This window comes from Hakea prostrata, chromosome 4 (assembly GCF_041222555.1).
Source record: "Hakea prostrata isolate BN-2017 chromosome 4, UWA_Hpros_2, whole genome shotgun sequence".
In the NCBI taxonomy this organism is placed as follows: Eukaryota; Viridiplantae; Streptophyta; class Magnoliopsida; order Proteales; family Proteaceae; genus Hakea; species Hakea prostrata.
Genome location: NC_142603.1, coordinates 2,014,619 through 2,035,335, shown reverse-complemented (window position 1 = coordinate 2,035,335; position 20,717 = coordinate 2,014,619). Strand labels below are relative to the sequence as shown.

The 20,717-nt window shown below is 36.3% G+C and overlaps 2 protein-coding genes and 1 non-coding gene across 3 annotated transcripts; 2 read left to right on the top strand and 1 right to left on the bottom strand.

The window, feature by feature from the left end:
- Nucleotides 1-565: 565 nt before the first annotated feature.
- LOC149017009 (kinesin-like protein KIN-7E) lies at nucleotides 566-13,745 on the bottom strand. The gene is made up of 15 exons (XM_089151314.1): nucleotides 13,210-13,745; nucleotides 12,373-13,014; nucleotides 12,050-12,289; nucleotides 11,406-11,495; nucleotides 11,211-11,311; nucleotides 11,000-11,113; nucleotides 10,825-10,906; nucleotides 10,681-10,748; nucleotides 10,536-10,601; nucleotides 10,329-10,453; nucleotides 7,499-7,835; nucleotides 6,685-6,789; nucleotides 5,650-6,597; nucleotides 1,971-2,287; nucleotides 566-1,268 (listed from the first exon to the last, which is right to left on the bottom strand). Exons 3-15 carry the CDS (start codon nucleotides 12,267-12,269, stop codon nucleotides 938-940), a joined length of 2,904 nt encoding a protein of 967 aa, XP_089007440.1. The 5' UTR covers nucleotides 12,270-12,289; nucleotides 12,373-13,014; nucleotides 13,210-13,745; the 3' UTR covers nucleotides 566-937.
- A 5,098-nt stretch (nucleotides 13,746-18,843) lies between these two features.
- On the top strand, nucleotides 18,844-18,915 carry TRNAD-GUC (transfer RNA aspartic acid (anticodon GUC)). The gene has a single exon. It is a non-coding gene; the product is annotated as a tRNA-Asp (tRNA).
- A 400-nt stretch (nucleotides 18,916-19,315) lies between these two features.
- On the top strand, nucleotides 19,316-20,421 carry LOC149017007 (glyoxylase I 4-like). The gene is made up of 3 exons (XM_089151313.1): nucleotides 19,316-19,697; nucleotides 19,854-19,968; nucleotides 20,085-20,421. Exons 1-3 carry the CDS (start codon nucleotides 19,534-19,536, stop codon nucleotides 20,400-20,402), a joined length of 597 nt encoding a protein of 198 aa, XP_089007439.1. The 5' UTR covers nucleotides 19,316-19,533; the 3' UTR covers nucleotides 20,403-20,421.
- The last annotated feature ends 296 nt before the right edge of the window (nucleotides 20,422-20,717 follow it).

Genomic DNA, 20,717 nt, shown 5'->3' with positions numbered 1-20,717 from the left:
GCACCACTATTAAGTTGGACTTTGCTTGAGTAAATGCGCTGGACTGTCATGTAAAATCATAGCCGTCAGATCAAAATCTCGGTTGAAATTTTAATCTTGACAATAATATTCAATAGTTGAGATCGAATTATCAACTGAAATTTTAGATCTAACAGTCCAACAGTCCGCATGACGATCCTGAACATTACTGAAGCAATTTCGCTAAAATTAATATCACCATTTGAATTATTTAATATATTAATTAAAATTTTCATTAACAAAATAAATTTATATCAGTGACAACCTGTTTGAGAAAATCAAAATTAAGTACTAATATAAATAAGTTAAACTTTTCAGTAATAATCAAAAATACATTTGAACAAAAAATCCTATGATATATATATTTTTTGGGGGGTTAACAAAAATCCTAGGATATTAAAGTATATAATAACAACATGCAGATTCTAATCCACCCCACCTAACCCAATAACTGGAATGCTTGTAGGTTTTGTTTGATATTACAGCACCTGTCAGTCCTACATTGCATGGAGTTTAAGTATATGCCGCAAATAAATACAGATTTTTAAGATCATGGGTGGAAGAGCAAGGCTGTGAATGCATCATTGATGAGCGCATGCCAGATGCATCCCTGGTATGCATAAATAATGCCTTGGAATTTTGACTATATATTGCAATAATAAACCAAATCCATACTCACTGAAAAGATCTGGAGTACAGGTTACTCCGGCTGTAATTAATACCATTAGTTCATCCAAGAAACTGCCACAGCAGCAACTGAAAACACTACTAGTTTACAAACAAATAACATTGCTTACATATGCAAATTTACAAGGCTTTTCCACAATCTTTCTTTTTTTCCTTTCTTTTTTGGGTAAAAGCCTTTTCAACAATCTGATTCCAAAGGTTATGAATCTTTATATTAGCAGGCATCAGTTATCTACATATGGTGTCTATTTGAAAATGACATGCTCTGTTTCCAGCTATATGATCGGTTTGCACGTTCAGGTGCGATGCTGAGGCCAAACATCTCCTTGTTGGCCTGCCTACTTTCTAGCAAGCCGACGAGCTTTGCAACAATTGTGGCACTCTCCATGATAAGGTTCATGTCTTCTGTGTCTGCCCACAGGCGGTTGACCAGCTGAAGCCTTCTTTGTTTTGAGTCCAGCCGAATATTCCACTTCACATAGAGTCTCTCTCTCTCCTTCACTGCAAACCTCTTCTGCATTTGCTTGCAGAGCATTGCTCTCTCGCGACGCAGAGCCTTCATGCTGTTTCCCAGAAAGAGAAATATTAAACTTCACGCAGTAGAACTATAAATTTTTCAGCAGAACTTCAGAAAGGGAGGGGGCAAAAACCTTTCAATACCGACTGATACACCCTCCCCTCCTCCCTCTTCATCAATAAGCCATGAATTGAACTTGGGGTGGCGAAGTGGCGAATTATGTTGTGTGATCATAGTTTCAAAAAGCACCAAAGTAGTGAAGTACATAGTAAGGTTTCAAGTCAAAACCTACTAAAATAAAGAAGAAAAGTTATAGGCGACCTCTCTAAGTAAATCAACCAAATATTTAATCACCAAACAAAAGCTGGTTGAGTTGTTTGACTCGTTAAAGCTGGACCAGACCTGGTTGGAAAATGGGCATGACCCTTACTAGCCTAACCTGGATTCCTAACATAATTTGAACCTGGATAAATGTAGGTTTCACCTCAGGCAAAATCTTACCACCACCTGATTCATACCAACCATACACACTTCCCCACCCCCACACCATGCCTAAAACAAAGGAAAAAAGGGAATAAGAAGAAAGGTGTAGCAAGTTCTGCTCATTTAAGTAGTGTAGTTTCCAACATAAGAACCTTTAGCACGCTCTTCTGCCATAATTTGGAGCATTAAATAAGAAATGTTAAAGAACCAACTTTTGCAACCACTATTGAATGTAAAAGCTCCTGCAAGAAGAACAAGGTGGTACCTTGACACTGGTGTCACTGTAAGACCATCTTCCATGGCATGTCCAGCAAAATGAGAAAATTTGTCCTTGAGGAAGGAAAGCCTTCTGAGCTCTACTTCCATGTAAATGGAGTCTGCTGGATCGCCTTTGAAGAGCAGGAGAAAGTAGGCTCTGTGGACCAATGATACATTGCAAGCATGCCAAAGTTCAATTATCTCTCTCTTCTGCCTCTCAAATTCTAAATGCCAACTTGGAGGTGATTCTGAAGGATCCTGCATTGGGTCTAACCCGACATCCTTTACAGTCTTGGCAGATTCATTAGGCTTTGATTCTGTCACCTAATTAACACAAAGAACCTCAGTCAAATATAAGGCAACTGAGTTAAAATCCTAAAAAAATGATCACTTACCATTGTATTGTGCCAGAAATCTTAACATCCTACCAAACAGGGGCAGAAAATTGTTGTTATTTCTTTTCTTCTTTTTTTTTTTTTTTTTTTTTTGGGGGGGGGGGGGGGGGGGGACACATGGAATGGTAGAGAGAGTGGCTAACGATTGTTGGCAGATCAGAGGTCCCACAATAGCAATAGATGCATTACTGTGCCAGACATCTTGTTATCCCACTAAACTGAGTGTCTGAATATTGTTGTCAGAGAGGGTTTTTTTTCCCTCTTTTTTTAGGTTGGGGTGGAGGACACGTGCAATGGTAGAGAGAAAGGGTGATGATTGTTGGCATATCAGAGGCCCAATCATAGCAAAACACACATTGCTTGCTTTGCATCACTGGGGGAGGGGGGGGTACCTTCATTAGTCAGAGCTTGGAGACCTTCGATATATGTGAACATTCAGTTGTCACTTCCCGTTACTGTCTCAATTACAACTAAGGAAAAGAAAATAGAAACTTCTTCAAACCCACAGCAATGGTCACTTTTAAGGAACTTCTTAAGAGTGTTCTGTTTATTACAATTGGAAGCAAGTATAGGGGGTCTAAAATGCAAGAGCCTCCTGCTCCATGAGGGACATCATGTGCACAACTTTACCCTGACTTCCGAAGAGACGCTGGATGAGCAATCATACAGTTGCACCAAGGCCCGCCTTTTACAATTAGCAATTGCATATTCTTCTCATTAAAATGGTTGAAACACCAACAGGAAAGGCACAATATAACAAGAAAATTTACATAAGCATTACATACCACAAGAGGAAGAAAAATATGGAACACATAAAGAAAGGGAAATAAGAAATTCTCATCCCTCCTCTTAATGTATATGTGTATATCTCTCAGAAGATTGACCATCAGTAACATCGGGATTATTCCAACACTGCCACCAAGACATAGATTTATAGAGCCGCGTCCTTAAGTGCTTCAGTGTCTTGAAAATGACATGTTAATTCTTTATTGTATGCAATATTCAAAATTTCTGTTGAAGGTTGTTTTGTATTATTATTAATCAGGAAATTTTCAGCAACACCCCAAGATATATGGCAAAAAGCACAGATACCTCAGAACTATTCCAAATTGGCAATTGCCCCCCCCCCCCCCCAAATGTTTTTGAAAATTGCACAATAGTTACACTACCCCTTATCCTCTTCTAACTTCATGGTTTTACCTTGGTAAAAAAGAAAAGGGCATTAACTCAAAGTATTCTTCTTCCTCATGCTATCTTCATTCAAAACCGATTTTTATCCTTCAGCAAATGACTATATGCCACCCCTGTTGCATATTGCATACCCTCAAGGGCAAAACCCTCATTAAACCCTCTGGTGCTCAGTGCCACTATCCTCCTCCATCTTGTATCTATCTACTTCATGATTTCTGCAACAAAACTATCACTCCTACCAGAAAATGAGAATCTGTAGGGCTTTCAATTTCCAAATTCTCAAACAGCACAGACTCACGAACCTCAGCGCCACAAATCGAGGTCAGATTTCTGCTCATATTTGTTCAATTCATCACCTAGAAGCTTCATCACGAACCCTAGATCAGCTCTCAATCTTTCCCCAAGACATTGATAAGAACGTCGAAGAATTCATAGAAAAAGCAATCTTAGATTCTGATTGGCATTCAATCAAACGAATCTCTCCAAATCTCAACCCATCTGCAACCTTGTATGCCATTTATAAGCTCCGTGGATCACCTGACACTGTTCTGTTAATTGAGAAGTTAAGTATTGAATTCCTGCATGTCAGATGCCTTTGGCTAGCTGTGGGTACAGTCTCTCTCCTTCCATCACCACAACCCACTTTCCAGATCCTGAAGAGAGCTTTGGATGGGGATATTGTGACAAACAACTAACCAAGAACTTTTCGATGAATCAGTGCTTTTTTCCAAGAGCTTGAGCTTGTCTAGTTCAATTGTTCTGGATTTGCTGATTCAGGCTTGTTGTGGATTGAGGAAACAGGAAAGCACATCGAGCTCTCAAATGCTTCTACTCAATGAAGGATCAGGGCATTCTTCCCAAAATTGAAACTTGTAATGAGTTACTGAGTTTTAATCCTTCGGTGAATCTTTCTTTTTTTCACTGCTGCCGCAGTGCATCTCTTCAGGTCAATAACTGAACCACCACCAGTAAAAGAGAGTAGAAAGTTCGTTTCATGCTAAGAGAAAAGGAGACATTTGCCAATTTTGCATACTTGTGGGGTGTCTCTACTGCTTGACATACATCTTGGGATGTCCCTAAAATTTTCCCTTATTAAACTGATATTTTCAAGAGGACCTGAGGGTATATCCCGCTTTCACCAACAGCTAATTTTCCATCATTATATATTTGACACTTGACAGTGTAAACAACCATATTCACAAGTGAGTGAGAAAAAAAAGTTGGTACTACATATTATACCCATAAAGAATCAGTTCTTGTTCTGCTCCATCAATGCTATAGAAAATTTTGGATGCCACCAATCTATGATCCATAATTGGTACCGCATCCACAGGTCAGCAGGAATGGAAGGAAACCAAAAGATGCAAACTTTTCAGCTGGTGAAGGCTGATCTGGGGGACGGGCTTCTTCTTTTTTTCTTTTTATTTATTTTATTTATTTATTTTTTTTTTTTTTTTTGGGGGGGGGGGAGGCTGTGTGGAGGTGGAGTTTAACAATATAACATATAAAATAGGAAAATTTTCAGAGACACCCCAAGAAATTGGCAAAAAGCACAGATACCCCAAAACTACGCCAAATTGGCAATGACCCCCTAGAATGTATCTTAAATTTGCACAATAGTACAGCCCTTAACCTCTTGTGACTTTATGGTGTTGCCCTTAGTAAAATAGAATCCTAAATTTCATCTTCCTTCTTCCCCTATGAGTTCCTTCAAATACAGCATAATACAATTAAGGGTATATTTATCAATTACTCTTAACCAACTAATGGATTTAATGGAAAAGGGGACAGTTGCCAAATTGGCATAGTTCTAGGGTGTCAATGCTTTTCACCAATTATCTTGAGGTGCCATGAAATTTTCCCTATAAAATAATGCCCTGGGTATCCCAAATAATAAAGAGGAACACTAAACTCAAGCAACAAATATCAATAGGAGAAAGCAGAAAAGGAGTTATTTGCACAAAAAGGAGTTAAAGGCACAAGATTTGAGAAAAAATCACAACTGGAGAACGAAAGAGTGTGCAATACCAAGAAGATCACAAGGAGAATAAGTAAATATTTGTTATAAACAGGTGCTACAAAATGAAAAATAGACCTTACCTGACCATCAAGATGTTGCTTCTCATACTGAAGATTGGCCCTTTCATTCACCCCCATAGCAAATGTATGGACACTGGTAATATCCTCTTCAGCTGAGGTTTTGGCGTTCTGTGCTTTTGGATCAATGATGCGAGCATTCCCTTCAGATGTCTGGAAATCTTTACCTGATGACCTAGCAGGATCATCACCATAATTTAGCGTAGAGGACTTCCAACGGAAAACTTCAGGCCTTCCAGGGAAGTCTCTCTCAAACCTGCTAGGTGGTGTGTTTTCACTGTGGTCCCACTTCTCAGGATAGGAAGTGTCTGAGCTAATCATGAAAGCCGCTCTACAACTTCTGCTCCTTGTTAACTGCAATGATCTAGAGCTAGACATGTAATCTGAAAGCCATGGAGATGGTTCGTCATGGTAGGGATGGCCAAGGCAGTCAACAGTTTTCTGCACATTGTGAAGCTTTTGCTCCAATGCACCGTACATAAAATCATTCTTACGCTTCAATTCTCTATCTGCATTTTCTTGCAATGAGAACAAAAGCTGATCTGTCACATCTCCATTCCCAGTCGCCGTCAAATTTAACATGCCTTCATTTTCTTGAGAAGGCAAAGCTCTTGCTTCTACATTTCTGACCCCGTTAGGCTCCTCCATCTCAATGCACCTAACTTCTTTGCAAATGTCTTCAGAATCTTCAACTGATTCCTCTGCGTTCTCCTCCCAACCCTGATCATGTCGATTAAACATCGGACTGTTGATGGATAGTCCCGGTGACGTACCATCAGATAGATAATGGTCTTCTGGAATTTCAGGCAGCTGTGGGTAATCAAAATTATTCACACTGTTACTGTCAGAATACCAAGACATGTTGGTTCTTGTGACGCCATTGGCATGGTGAGGATCATCCACAACCGAAGATTCTGATACTGATTTTACATCTTCGCATGCATTATTTGCCTGAAATTTAGAATTATCATCAGATGACAACCGAGAAAGGAAAAGCACCAGTTATGTTCTCCTCCTATGTCAGTAAAAGATGAATACCCATATTTTAGAAGCACGATCAACACCAACTCCTTGTATCAAATCCTCAAGGCGCGATTGAGCAAGATCACGCTGCTGAGTAAGCTCTTTTATTTCCTTCTTCATCTACATTAGAAGATAGTCCAGTTATCTCCTAATAAGAAATTATTTGCCAGCTTAATGCTACTTTGGAAGTACATTCTTGTTTAAATGCATGGATTCACTTCAACCATGGTTGAAAAACTTCGCTTGTCAATTTCCAGCATAAACAATTCTAGGTCTCCCTCTGCCCTTTCAAGTCATAAGGATTAAGGATCATTAGCCTAAGAGGTATCCTTATGCTGACTTTATTACACTCTTTTATGCAGTTTGACAAAACCAAATGCAAACAGTCTCAGACCAGACAGTTTCTAGATACAGGATGCAAATAATTGGATTAATGCATATTTCTCAAAAAGAAAAAATTATGTACTAACTAGGGCTATAATCGGTGGAAGTCCTGCATCCACATTGTCCTGTATGGGTTATTGGGTTGTATTAAAAATGGTGCAAAAAGCTTTCACATTTCACATAATGTGGCAGCTCAAGACTCAAACCACCACATCACACTGGTGAACTAAATTTCTTGGAAATTCTGCTCATTCATACAGCACTACCACAACGTACGTAAATGAAGGCTTATTTCAAGTCACAAATTCTCCAACCAGGGTTACAGCAGGCCAACAACACTAGCATGCAATAGGATGTAAAAGGACCAAGCTCATGCAAGTAAGATAACGCATAATATATTAACACAAATTGATTGATAATTAATAATTTAAAGCCAATTTAGAACCTTTGCTATCTGAAGGTCTTTCTCTCGCAATAATGCCTGTGAATCAGGTCTAGCAGAAGCTTGTTCCGGACCTCTCAGTTGAGTCTCCAGTCTTGCCAGTTCTCTCTGCAAATGCTTTACCAATGCTTTGTCAGACATAACTACATTCACTCGTGCATTGGTAGCCACTTGTTTTGCACACATTGCAAATAGGAGAGTATTTCTGGACTGCTCAACATGGCTCTGCGCAGGGCTTATGGTGCAAATGATTGCAGTTCTGGCATTTCCTCCCAAGGAGGGTTGCAGGATGCGTGTTAACTTAGAATCTCTGTAAGGAATATGTACATTTCTTCCATCGCTGCAAGAGTTTGTAATGTTGAAGGAATAAGTAAAAGACTATCCATTTCAACCCCGTTATGAAATCAATTCCAGAAAAAGTTGTCAAGTCTATTATAATAAAGAAGAAAAATAAGAAAAACATATGACCCAAGTTTCTCAAAGAACCTCACAAATAATTAGGTAATCTATCAACAATACGAGTCTCTCTCTCTCTCTATTGTAATAAAATATGGGTGCAGATTCTTCATGATCAAAGTTGCTAAAGGTTGCACATTCTGGACGGTAATGTAATGAAGGTGGACACATTAGATCTGGCAGATTATATACCAGGGGGCTAGTTCTGTCTGCAACCGACAAGTTATCTTTCACAAAGTACCCCCCCCTCCCAAAAAAAAAAAAGGGTGGAAAACCTTAGCAAATATAATGAATCAACTATATCGAACAAACCTAGGTGCAAGATTTTACCAAAATAATGAGACAATCAACTATAATGAACAACCCTAAGCCACAGGATGAAGGCCAAGAGGCAGAGTAAACAAATAGAAAAGCAACAGCGACAAGATTGCCATGCCACATAAAACAAAAGAAGAGTACTAGGTTGTCGTGGTGGTGGTGGTGGTGCCTAGGTGCCTTGTTTGAGTTTCTTGGGTAGAACCCCCCCCCCCCAAACCACTGCCTTCGGCCAGCTGCCTTGACCTCCAAGATGCATGATAAAGAAATAAAGACAAGTAGTCTGGTTTCACAGATTAATGCAGTGTTTATACAGGGATATGTTCCTATATGTGCTTTTAATTAGCTAGAAACCATATCCAAACTGAATCCAATTAATTTGAACATTAACTCAAATACTCTAGTTTCTCTAATAAGTTGACTCTTATCACAATTTAATTGACCCACTAAATGAGATTTCAACATGTTGTTTTTTGGCTTAAACATTAGGATACACTGTCAATGACCCAAAAAAGAAAAAAAAATTAATGTGATCAGTTCCAAGTAGAAATGATGCAGTATCTTAAATGATTCCAAAACTTGGACCCAATTAATTCAGAGCCCAAAGCCTTAGGCTGCTGCCCAGGTCCAGTACAGAAAATGGAGTCTTTTAGCAGGCGACACATTGGGGGATATGTAAATTTTTTTTAATTTTTTTCCCCACTTAAAGTGGAGGTGAAGTAGGTACAAATATTGGCCAACTACAGAGGTCAAATAAGCAACTTGGTTTTGCAATTCATACCCCCCCCCCCAACCCAACTTAAAGTGGAGGTGAAGTAGGTACCAACAGTGGTCAACCATAGGAGTTGAATAGCAACTGGTTCTTTAAAACATTTTCATTATAGGGTCTCTAAGAATGTAAACTAGTTACTCTTAGAAAGAAAGAAGTTCAGAGGACTAGGAAATTGAAATCCTAAAACATACTGTGTATGTATGCCATATCTGCAGTTTTGAATTAATTATATTCTGGATTGGTTAAGGTTTAATATCTGAAAATCAACAACTTCATCTTCTTCTACCATTGCCTCCAACAACATTCATTTCCTCACCCTGTTATGGGGCTTCTTTCTTCATCTTCTCTTCCATCTAATTGTTTTCTACAAGTTTGCTATAGGTGATGCTAATTTAAGTTTCAGTTGGAAAAAAACTAATCCAGCAGCTCAGATTTCTGGATCTCCAAGAGATGCCTTTTTCTGGTGAAATATTTCTACTCGCCTGTTGACTGAAACCCCTAACTCAGCAACTGAGTTTCTGATGTTCTGTTTCTATCAAATTTGGTTCCTAAAGATGTTCCAAGTTTTCCTAAATGATGTTAATATCATACTTGTTCTTATCAACTGAATTACATCATCGTACAATCCACAGAGAAATATATAATTCTGGTTTTACTTGAAAGTTCAACCCCCAAGAAAACTTGATTGAATCTTTGGGCTTTGGACCAGTGGTTTGAGAGATCTTGGAATTTTCCTCGCCCTAATTCTAACTCTGGTTCCTCAATTTTTTCTGTTAGTGTAAAGCATACATCTGGTTGCTCAATCCACTTTCTTATAATCCCTATTAGAAACATTTGCTTAGGCCTACTTCTGCACTATAGAGCTGCTCCATTAACCCTAGATCCTAAGCTAAAGTTGAGGGTCGTTTCAATATGCATTAGAAACTTGCTATTCCAATTCTTAATAAAAATACATTCTTACTAATCAAATTAGCAAATGAAAACTATTGACTAGCTCTGCTTGTTTTTTTCCTAAGGAGTACCAATAGTTTAAAAGGTAAAGAGTATCTCTATAGGTTACAGTCCATTGACCCATTACATTAAGAGAGTTAAGAAGGAAATAATTGTGTTTTTTAGATTTTGCCTCAACTTCACATTTTGACTTGATTTTAGTTCAGACTCACATTAAGCAAAATCCCAAAGAGTATGATAGAATAACCAACGTTTGAACTATTCTGCTACAGATATACGGGTAAAAAGCTAGGCTGGTAGTTGCCTTGAATATGAAGAGAAATGGTAAAGTTACTCAACCTTAGTTTGCGAATTACACTTCCCAGGGTGAGCAAACTGCGATTTATGTGGCAACCTTCTTTTAATCTTGTTCCAGCTGATAATGCCTGAGACGCACGCTCACTTCCAGCCAAATCAACAAAGTTCTGTACAAAAAACACGTCAGGTAAGATTAAAAGGGAAAATATCTTTTGGCTGACCATCAATCCGTTGGAGAAAAATTCATACCACGGTAGCAGAAAGTGTACTTGAATTGTCCTTGCCTAAGAATTCACGAGCAGAACTTTCAATAGTCTAGAGCAATTCATGAGGAGAAAGGGTCAGATCAAAATTCCAGGAAATTCAAACTTCTTTTTTGAGGTAACAGCCATACCAGTCTCAGAATTTGATGAGATCTGGAGCTGGTTTCATTAAGGAAGGTATCTGCGGTCTGTCTATGAGCTGTATGGATAAAAATACCTTAAGTAAATATATGCACCATCCAGCAAGAGCCTACAAAGAAATAAACAACCTTTACCTTCACATGTTGAAAGAAGCTCCTGTAAATGTTTCCAGTCACCTAGGTTTACTTCAGTAAGTTTCTCCACAATAGTCCCCCTCTATTGATTTTAAGTAGACATTAGCATGACTTATAAGCCAATAAGATGAACACAAAAAAAAAAAAAAAAAAGGGGTTACATAAGAACATTCACCTCTGGGTCATCAAGAAGCCTTAGTGGATTGGCATCTGCACTAAGAAGATCTCTTACAGCTTCATTGTAAATTTCCATTGCTGAGAACTTCAAAACAAATGCTCTCTCTTCATGCTGCAAGAAAAGTCAAAACCCACTTCTTGTAGAGGTGTTTGCCTAAGGGGTAAGTAACTGGAAGAGGGAAGGCAGATCAAACTAGAGTTTGGATTACCCTCTTTATATAATCATATATATCAGCCACAGTATATTCTGTAATTCCACCCATGGTGTATGTCTTTCCACTGCTTGTTTGCCCATACGCAAAAATACTAGCTGAAGAAATAATTTGTTGTACACAATGTTTCACTTGTCAGTAGAAATGAGTAAGAAACAGAAAAAAATTACGCAGATATGAAGTCATACTCACAATTAATACCACGGACAACCGAAAGAGCAACCTCCTTGGCTGCTTCTTCATAAACCTGCCTTGTGGAGCATTCACATCGAAATACCCTGTCTATTGTAGAAACAACCCCCTCCCCAAATAAAAAGAGGAGAAAGAAAGATCAGAAGGATGACTGCCACAGGATTTGGAAGGAATCATGAAAGCCATGAAATAATCTGTCTGCAATCTATCATTTTTCTAAGTATCCACAAAACCCAAGATCAAATCTACCACCTTCCTTTTGACTAGACCTATATAGGACAAACATCTTCTGGTTAATTTTGTAAACCAGTCCTACTTCACTGCATCATTTTTCTCAATCATGGATTCATACTACATACTCCAGTGATGTTAACATTCATTGCAAGAATTTATCGGAAAGGATAATGAAAAGATCCATAACAGACTAACATGAAAAGAAACATTCGGAATATTAGAAAAGGGGGAAAATTAAAATCAAGAAGGCATCATCGGGAAACCGGAATCTCCTACGTGTTAGAATTGGTACCATACTACCGTGCAAAATGCTCGAATGACTACAGCCAAAAAACTTCCATAAATGGTTTCAGAATTGAACTGCAGTAAAATTATGATACAGAAGAGTGAAAGGATAAGCATTCATTTACCAAATGTATGGGCAGATTGAAACGTAGATCGCTCGGAAAGGCTGTTTCTGTATATGATGGTGTTCTCATTGATGCATTCCCAATCCGATACATCATTCCTAGCGATCTCCTTCGCGTTAAGAGGCCTCAGCCTCACGGAAACAAAAATCTTCTCCCCCGGGACAACAGTCCCCTGCATTTTCTCCCACCGCGGCAGCACCTCACCAGTAATCGACCCCATATCCGACCCTTTTTGGCTTCCTGAACCACGAGGCAATGAAAGGGAAATCAGAATCACAATTACATATAATGATTGCAGAGGCAAGGAAATGGAGAACACTCACAGCTTCTACGTCGAGACCCAGCGGTGAGAGATGGATTTCGTTTAGTTTACGGTGGTTGAGCTCGCATATAACATCCGACCGAACTTCCTTACTACCTAATCATGAGTCTAGTGCAGCTTAAGACACGATGATTTGCTTATTAGCTAATTATCGGACTAGTGCAGCTGAAGGCATGTTGTCTACTGTCGTTTCTCATGCCCTTCGATAATTAAAATTTTCTAATTCGAAGATTCAGAACAGATAATGCTTTCCAAAATCGCGAACTCTTACACTTGCAGACGAAGTAAAGAAGTTTTTAAAACTCTAATGACTGGTGGCTTTTGTATTTTTCTCAGATGGTCCCGCATTACAGACTGTAACTCTGCCACTTTCCTTATCTGTCTCTCTCTTAACGCCTTCCTCAGCGACTGAAATTTCCAACAATTGCGGGATGGAATGTTCTTAGTCGTTTTCAAGTAGCTCTAGCGACAGCTCAGATCATCGCCAGCTCTTCGTGAAACTCAGTTCGAGCAGAGTTTAGATAGGATTTACAGAAGAAAACAAAAAATTTCCGACGGAGTTCGTCTTTTCAGCCGTTTCACAGTATCCAGTCGAAGGAGATACTACGACCGTAGTCATGATGTTCATCTTTTGGATTTCTACCTGCAAAATCCATAAACAAAATTAACTTTAGTTGTGATTTTTCGGAAGGAAAAAAAAAATGGAATACCTAAATCTCCAGACACTTGTCTGTATCTTGCTGCAGTTAACGTCTATAATTTTATAATCAACAATAACCATTTCACAGAGTTTTTGACAATTTTTTTAACGCCTCCTTCTAAAACAGAATGCATTTACCTATTCCAGCAAATCATCGGCTATCAGATCTCGCAAATTCATTAGCAATTGCCTTCGGAGCCTGATATCTTTACGACGCAATTGTGTCACTGAAATCAGCTTATACCTTCCGATCTGAAAATCTAAATCTGTGTATCAAAAACCTCCAGCTTCTCTGAAAAAATTATTCTGATAAAAAAGTTTCTTAAATCATCAACCAACTCTACGGTTCTAACTCTTGTAACCTCGATCTCGGACCAAAGCATAAAGAGAGTGGGGACCTTCAACCAATAGAAGTGGACCGCCTCGAATGGTAAAAAGATTCAACAAAGAAGAAACTGCAGAAGATGAAGGAAAAAAAAAAAAAAAAAAAAAGTCGACTAAAACAATTAATGTCAAGTGTTAGACCTTCCGCTTTTCTTCGCAAATGAAGATTGAAGATAAAAGCAGGGTGAAGAAGGAAGAGGAAGGAGGTTGCACCAGTAAAACCGTCTCTCTCAAGTCTAAACTCTCAAACGCTCTCTCTCTCTTCTTCTTTTTCCCATTTTTTTTTCCTCTCTCCTTTTTTTTCTCTCTTTTTTCTCTCCTTTTTTTCCCAATTTTTTTTATTAAGCTTCCTTGTAAGGAAATATATTTGGTTCGGCAAATTTCAGGAGCGGTGGGAAACGTTGACTTTATCTCGTTTAGTTTGGTACTTTATGCTCTCCGTTTGACATTTTCTCTCCATGACATGATTGGCTACAAGGAAGAAAAAAATAAAAAATAAAGCGTCATGTTTTTTCCTCAAATTTTTGTACCGAATTTGAAAGTTAGACCTATACCGATATATTTTGAATGGGATTCAAATGATCTATTTGTGGAGATTTGTGGTGAAAATAGAAGACTTGAGGCCAATAGACCCAAATTCGGAGTCCACCACTAATTTAGGTCTGTGGAGGGGTCCGACCCCATGCAATATGGTACTATTAGATCCGATGGATTGACCCCGTTTACTCAATTGGAGTCTATATATGTATCTTATGTTTGTCTACCACATATGATTAAGAGATTTGGAATCTTCGATTAGGGTTTTGAATGAAAATTCTAGTAAAATCATTCTAGTCGATTGATTGTGAGATCTCATTCTGTTTTTCTTCTACATAATGGAAAAATATTCTTCTTCGCCCGCGGATGTAGCATACCATATCACTGTGCAAACCACGTTAAATTTTTACGTGTTTTCTTTTTTATTTCTTTTTCAATTTGTTATTTCATATTTTTGTTATAAAATTAATAGGAAATATTAAATGCCCCAATATTTTATACTCATCTATGTATAATATATGATATGTGATTGTTGTTTTCCAACTATCAACTTTGGATTACTACACAAAACATAAAAAGAAAACCATCAATTTCGGATGAGAATTTATGTATTGCACATAAATACTTGTAGGTTGTATGGAAAATTCACTCCTTAGATTACATTTTGACATGCATATGTTTCCATATACAGTTGGAAGTCCCTTTTTTCTAGTAAGAAACTTATTTATTAAGACGTGAACCTACTAAGTAGATGGATTACATTTTAAACTCTTAATCTTTTTCATGTAATTTGACAAGCCAAAGAGTGGAAAGCGATCATGTGTTTTTATATGTCACGATCAAAGCCCATTCCAAGAAAGAGAGTCAGCAATACCGAAAATGAATACAAATATCAAAGGAGTGTGAAAGATATGAATCTCATTTCACAGCTGTGTATTCACACGTAATTATTTTTTCACATGTAATACAAGAAGAATGAGGGGAGATAAATCACTAATTGAGAAATAATCTCAATCTTCACCAGCTATGAGATTAGCTTCATATATGGTTAAACACTTAGACCTTAATTAATATGTAAAACAATAAAATTAAAATTCATATAACAAAGTGCAAGTAATTGATCTAGGAAGAATACTGAAGGGTTTGTACTAAATATGTTTGGTTTGTACTAAATATGTTTTCATACATACATGAATGCATCTGAAACATTCATACACTGTCCATTAGATGTAGAGTTGAAATCTAATTTTCTTCTGAATAATCTCATAGTGAGTTACCATCACAAGTTGGCTCATTTGGCAATCACTAACACCTCTTTTAAAAAGATCATTAAAATTCCCGATAATGTATGTAAATTGTAATAGCCTTTCATAAATAAAATTTTCCTTTAAGGAAAAAAAAAAACTCACACGAGAGGTCATGAAGATTCACTAGACTTATTGTAAGATTGAAATAAAAATAAAGAGTATTACCTAATTCAGATTGTTCTCAACTGATTAAAGAGACATGAAGTTACAACAACCGGTAGGTGAAGGGATTCCATCATATTATATGGAGAGCCAATTATGACCCTCATATTGTATGGTGTTGATTAGATCTTTTGTTGATAATGAATTTTGGTAAGTCCAAAATATCTTCAATTTTGATTAGGTAAACAAATAATATCCAAAGTTTAAAATTCCAAATTAATGAAATGTACATGTAGGTGAGACCCCTATATTATTTGCATATGCAATGGCACTTGTTATATATATAATGAATATGTTACAACTTATATGTATAAATGTGCTTTTAACATGGTGATGGTAGTCTTTTTAGGGCTCAGGTTTTCATTTTTCCATGCCCTTCTCTCTTCTAAATTTTGAAAAAAAAAATTCTCCCTCAAGATACTAGTTATGATGCTCTTCTCATAACAATCTATCATACATTAGGATTCTTTCTCATCCCCTTAGCGTGTGGGACCAGTCATAATAAAAGTTTGTTGTGATATTAAGACAAAATGCTTATAGTCATCAAAGGTTTGCCTAATATTATATGCTATAGCCACTCATTAGTTATTCTCTTTTGTAACCACATAATCATTAGTTCATGCGCCACATGTTGTTGGAAGATGCCTAATGAAGCATCAGAAATGAGTTACTTAATCCTATATACTTATTCTAATAAAAAAAGAATAACTTTGAATGCTAATTAAATTGAAACGTGAAGGCTTCTTCTTCATCGTCCCTTTTCCTCTTTTTTCGATATGTGTATGTCATTCTTTTGTAAAGACCACGCTAATATTTTGTGTATCATTATAATTTCATCGAAAGTCTTCAAAGAGACGATCAAAATCTTCTTTCAACAAAGAAATAGTAATGACTCAACGGATCATAAATACTCATTTTAGTGTTGATTAATCCAACTCGCATAAACTTCGATAGTTTGGTTTACATAATGATAAATATTGTTAGCAACCATGTTGTGACATTAGATTCTTCCAAAAACCAAATGACTCGGTCTTGTAAAGTTTGATCAAAATGAGAAATTTTATATATTTTTCTAGAGAATAGTTTTTTTCAATATAAATAAACACATATCCGTATAATTTGTATTTTTTTTTTTTTTGGTATAACCGTATAATTTGTATTTACACCATTGAAAAATTGATGGAAGTAAAAGAGCTGATATTTTTTACTTTTCTTAAAATATAGATTTATTATTTTATTCAATTTAATTAGTAACTGAACTGTTTTTGTTAAAAAAAATCATGACTAGCTTGCGTATACAATGAGGCTCAATTTTGGCTTTATTTGGTCATAAAACATGTGGTTTTTCAATCTACAATGATAAACATAAATTTTTTTCAGAAGAAGATTATTTGGTCATCAAATTATATATGTCTATGTATTTTTTTATATATATATATATATATTTTTATTTTTATATATATATATATATTTTTTTATTTTTTTTTATTTTTTTGTGCTTTGCCGGCATTTTATTGTTGATTTCAGATGCTTTAACCTTAAATGGTGTCACAGAGGGAAAGCTCCAAGTCTCCAACTATGGCAAAAACCGTTGGCCCATCATGCCTCACCCGGGTTGTTGCAAAGCGAACCATCACAGTTAAGTTAATCATGAGGAAAGAGGCTGGTGGTGGAGACCACTTGTGGAAAGTGATACGTGTGTCCATTAATTGAGCTTCAATCCTCCTGCAAGCTACAAAAGAGGCCAGTTGTAGGTATTATTGTCAAAGAATGGACATAGGCCAAATTGCCAAACTCGATATTGACCGAGTCTTTCTAGCTAAGTATCAGGTTGAACATTAACAACCATGAAAAATTAAAATAAAATAAGAATAGATTCGTATCAGGGGCGGAACCAAAATTCAATAGTGAGGGAGGGCCAAATAATAAAAGTTCAGATTGAGGAAGCACCAATGCTTTTTTGTCACACATATTGTGTGGCCCATTATAATACCCATTAGGGTCCCACCTATAAATTATTTTATTATATTAAGAAATACGTCTACATATATTTTGTGGGGCCCACATATATTTGACAAAAATAGATAAATTATTAATAATGAGATTTTTTTTCAACAAGATATAAGTAAATTAAAGCATCAGTTAAAAAAAATACACGTGACTTTAACCCTAAAAAATTGCAAACAAAAAAAAATTTAGATAAAAGATGCAATCAGATGGTAGTTAGTTGCCTTACAAATTACAATATAGACATTTTATGTACATATAAAATCAAATAATAAAAATTGCAAAATAAATACAAAAACAAAGAATAAAAAATAAAATAAAGAATAACATAAAAAATAAGTAAAATAGAAAAAATAAATAAATTGAAAAAGAGAAAGAGAACCTAATTCTAATTGTGCAGAAGAATTTTTTCCAAATTTTTCTTAATCCGCATTAATAAAATAAATAAAAAGAAAAAAACCAAAGATAATAAATAAAAAGAAAAGATGAGATATGAAAGAATAAATAGGAATTGAGGAGTTAATTTCCATTATAAATTACATTTTAAATATTTAATAATATATTTTTTTCAAAAATTTTCTTTAACTCATGTTTATAGAAGGAAAATATATAGGAAGAAAAGATGTGAGAGAGAAGAGAGAGGAAAATTAATCGGAATTTAAGAGTTAGTTTCCATTAGAAATGGCATTTTGAATATTTAATAATAATTTTTTTTCAAAAATTTCCCTTAACCCAAGTTTATAGAAGGAGAATAAATAAGAAAAAAAGATGAGAGAGATAAGAGGGGAGAATAAATAGGAATTGAGGAATTTATTTTTTAAATAGGAATGACATTTATACCCATTATTTTACCTTTAAATTTTGTTTTTAAATTTGAGGGCAAAATAGTGATATTTCACATGTGAAAAGAGAAAAAAGCTGAAAAAAATGAAGAAAATTAATATAAAAAATGAAAAAGTTAAGCAAATAAAAAAAAATTAAAAATCCGGGGGCATGGCCCCAGCCCCTTAGTGGGTCCGCCCCTGATTTTTAATGAATATCTTATCGATCAGATAATTTTAAGAGACATATCATCTTTATTGTTCTTTTGGATTTTACAACTCTACCAATATTGCATTGACAATTTGAAGTTAATTTGTTTTCTCATAAAATATTATAATCGATAGATAAAAAATAAGAATGACACGTATGATGTATCTCCTCTTTGTTTTATCTTTAAAATTATTTTTAATATTAGGAACTAAGATCGGTAGAAGAAAAAAATCCAATGTAGTTCTGCTCTGTATTTGTATATGTTTTCCTATTTAGATCCCAATTCTTGGCCTGAAAAGATAACTTTTTTAAGAGTATAATAGATGAGAACTATGACATCTAAGTCGTTGTAGTATAGTGGTAAGTATTCCCGCCTGTCACGCGGGTGACCCGGGTTCGATCCCCGGCAACGGCGCTTGTTTTGCCCTTTTTTCTTATCGCCCTTTCGATTTCATCGTTTGCCAGCACTTGCGCACACTCGCGCGCACCTCCGCGTTTCCCTGATGCAGTTTCACAAGATTGGCGTTGCTCTTTAGAGATTATCATCCATAGCTTACTTTAAATGATTTGTCTTTTTTATGCAATACAGAAAAAGAGAGTGCTTGATTTCTAGAGTTTCTCTTTCAATTTTTGACGTTTTGCCATTCCTGTTTCTGAATCGCAGACGCATCTATTCATGATACTTGGTGAATATAGATATAGTTTCAAAACCTGATATCCGATCTTGTAGTGTTTCAACAAGTAGGAAGCATCAGGGAAGCTTCTCAAGTTTTGGATTTTTGTCCATGGCAGGACAACTAATTCAGTCTCTTTAATTGACAAAATTTGACATTCGTGGACTGAAGTTAACCGATCTAAACAAACATCTCAACAGGTAAGCTCGAGTTGTGTCCTTTATCGCAGGTTAAAATAGAGGGTAGGTGAAAATTTAGGTTTATAAAAAGGGTCAAAGACGGCGAAGGTTTATGATAAGCAGAGAGCAAAAAAAGATTTGGAGTTGCAGAGGAGAAGGATATAGAGTGAGATTTTATAGATGGAAATTGAGGAGATAACCAGCTATTCACCACTGCCCCTCCTTTCATTGAATCATATATCCCTGTTATGCAGATCTGTGCCAACTTCTGCTGCATTTTACGAACAGGTCTTGGGCTTTGTTATCATCAAACGACCTTCGTCTTTCAGTTTTAATGGTGCCTGGTTAGTTCCTAAGTTCAAATTCTGTGTTGTCTATTTGTGGGTCTATCCCCATTCCTCTTTTAAAATTTTCATCCCATCCTTGAATCCTAATTGCTACTCTATGAGAAAGAAGCTAATTACTGTTCTTGTTTCTTGATTTTTATGATTTTGTGAAAGGCTGTTCAATTATGGAGTTGGGATACATTTGCTTGAAAATAATTCAGCTAACGAATATGACATGATGTTTCTCTCTAGACCCATTAATCCTCTGGACAATCACATCTCATTCCAGGTAAGAGCAAATTAACTATTTAGATATGATGAACTAATTAATTTTGTTTGATTTTGAAAATAAGTGATCTTTTACTTACTGTTGTTAAATTCTGCGTGTGAAAAATATTCAATTAGTGCACCGACATTGGCTTGGTTAAGGGTAGTTTGCAAGAGATGGGCATTAAGTACGTGACAGCAGTGGTGAATGAAGGTGGAATAAGGGTGGATCAGGTGTTCTTCCATGACCCAGATGGATATATGATAGAGATCTGCAACTGTGATAAGCTTCCATTGCTTCCACTCTCCTCTCCGTTTCTACCAGAGCTTCCTATATCCTCCTCTTTCAAGGAGACTAAGACGACTACTTGCAAGAAAATGGTGGATGGGTGTGGATTGATGGAGAATGTCATGATGGAGAGCCTGAGCGTTGAGCTAATGAACTTCTCATTTTAAGAACTCTTAATCTTCTATGAAGAAAAACATGTAGATTTAGCTTCGCTAATGTCTGCGTGTAATGTCTTTGAGTTGAAACTTAGATCTCTCTACTCCTTTCCAGAATTAACCCGCGGAAGTCCCATTCATATTTATTTTATTAATATTCAAAAGTGGGACCCACCCCCTTGTATGGAGAAGAAGCACCTAAGGAGCAAATAGTTCTCAAACTCTTTTGATTGGTATATTCCAAGAAGTTTGGATCAGAGGTATCTGCTCTCAAGGTATTTTTTTCATCGCACAATAGGGTGATCTACCTTTTAAGCATTGACAAAA

Coding starts and splice junctions, on each gene's coding strand:
- LOC149017009 (XM_089151314.1), bottom strand. CDS start 12,269: ATGGGGTCGATTACTGGTGAGGTGCTGCCGCGGTGGGAGAAAATGCAG. Junction 7,836..10,328: donor AGTGTAATTCGCAAACTAAG/GTTGAGTAACTT, acceptor AAACTCTTGCAG/CGATGGAAGAAATGTACATA. Junction 6,790..7,498: donor AAGACCTTCAGATAGCAAAG/GTTCTAAATTGG, acceptor CTTCTAATGTAG/ATGAAGAAGGAAATAAAAGA.
- LOC149017007 (XM_089151313.1), top strand. CDS start 19,534: ATGGAAATTGAGGAGATAACCAGCTATTCACCACTGCCCCTCCTTTCA. Junction 19,698..19,853: donor TTCAGTTTTAATGGTGCCTG/GTTAGTTCCTAA, acceptor ATTTTGTGAAAG/GCTGTTCAATTATGGAGTTG. Junction 19,969..20,084: donor ACAATCACATCTCATTCCAG/GTAAGAGCAAAT, acceptor ATATTCAATTAG/TGCACCGACATTGGCTTGGT.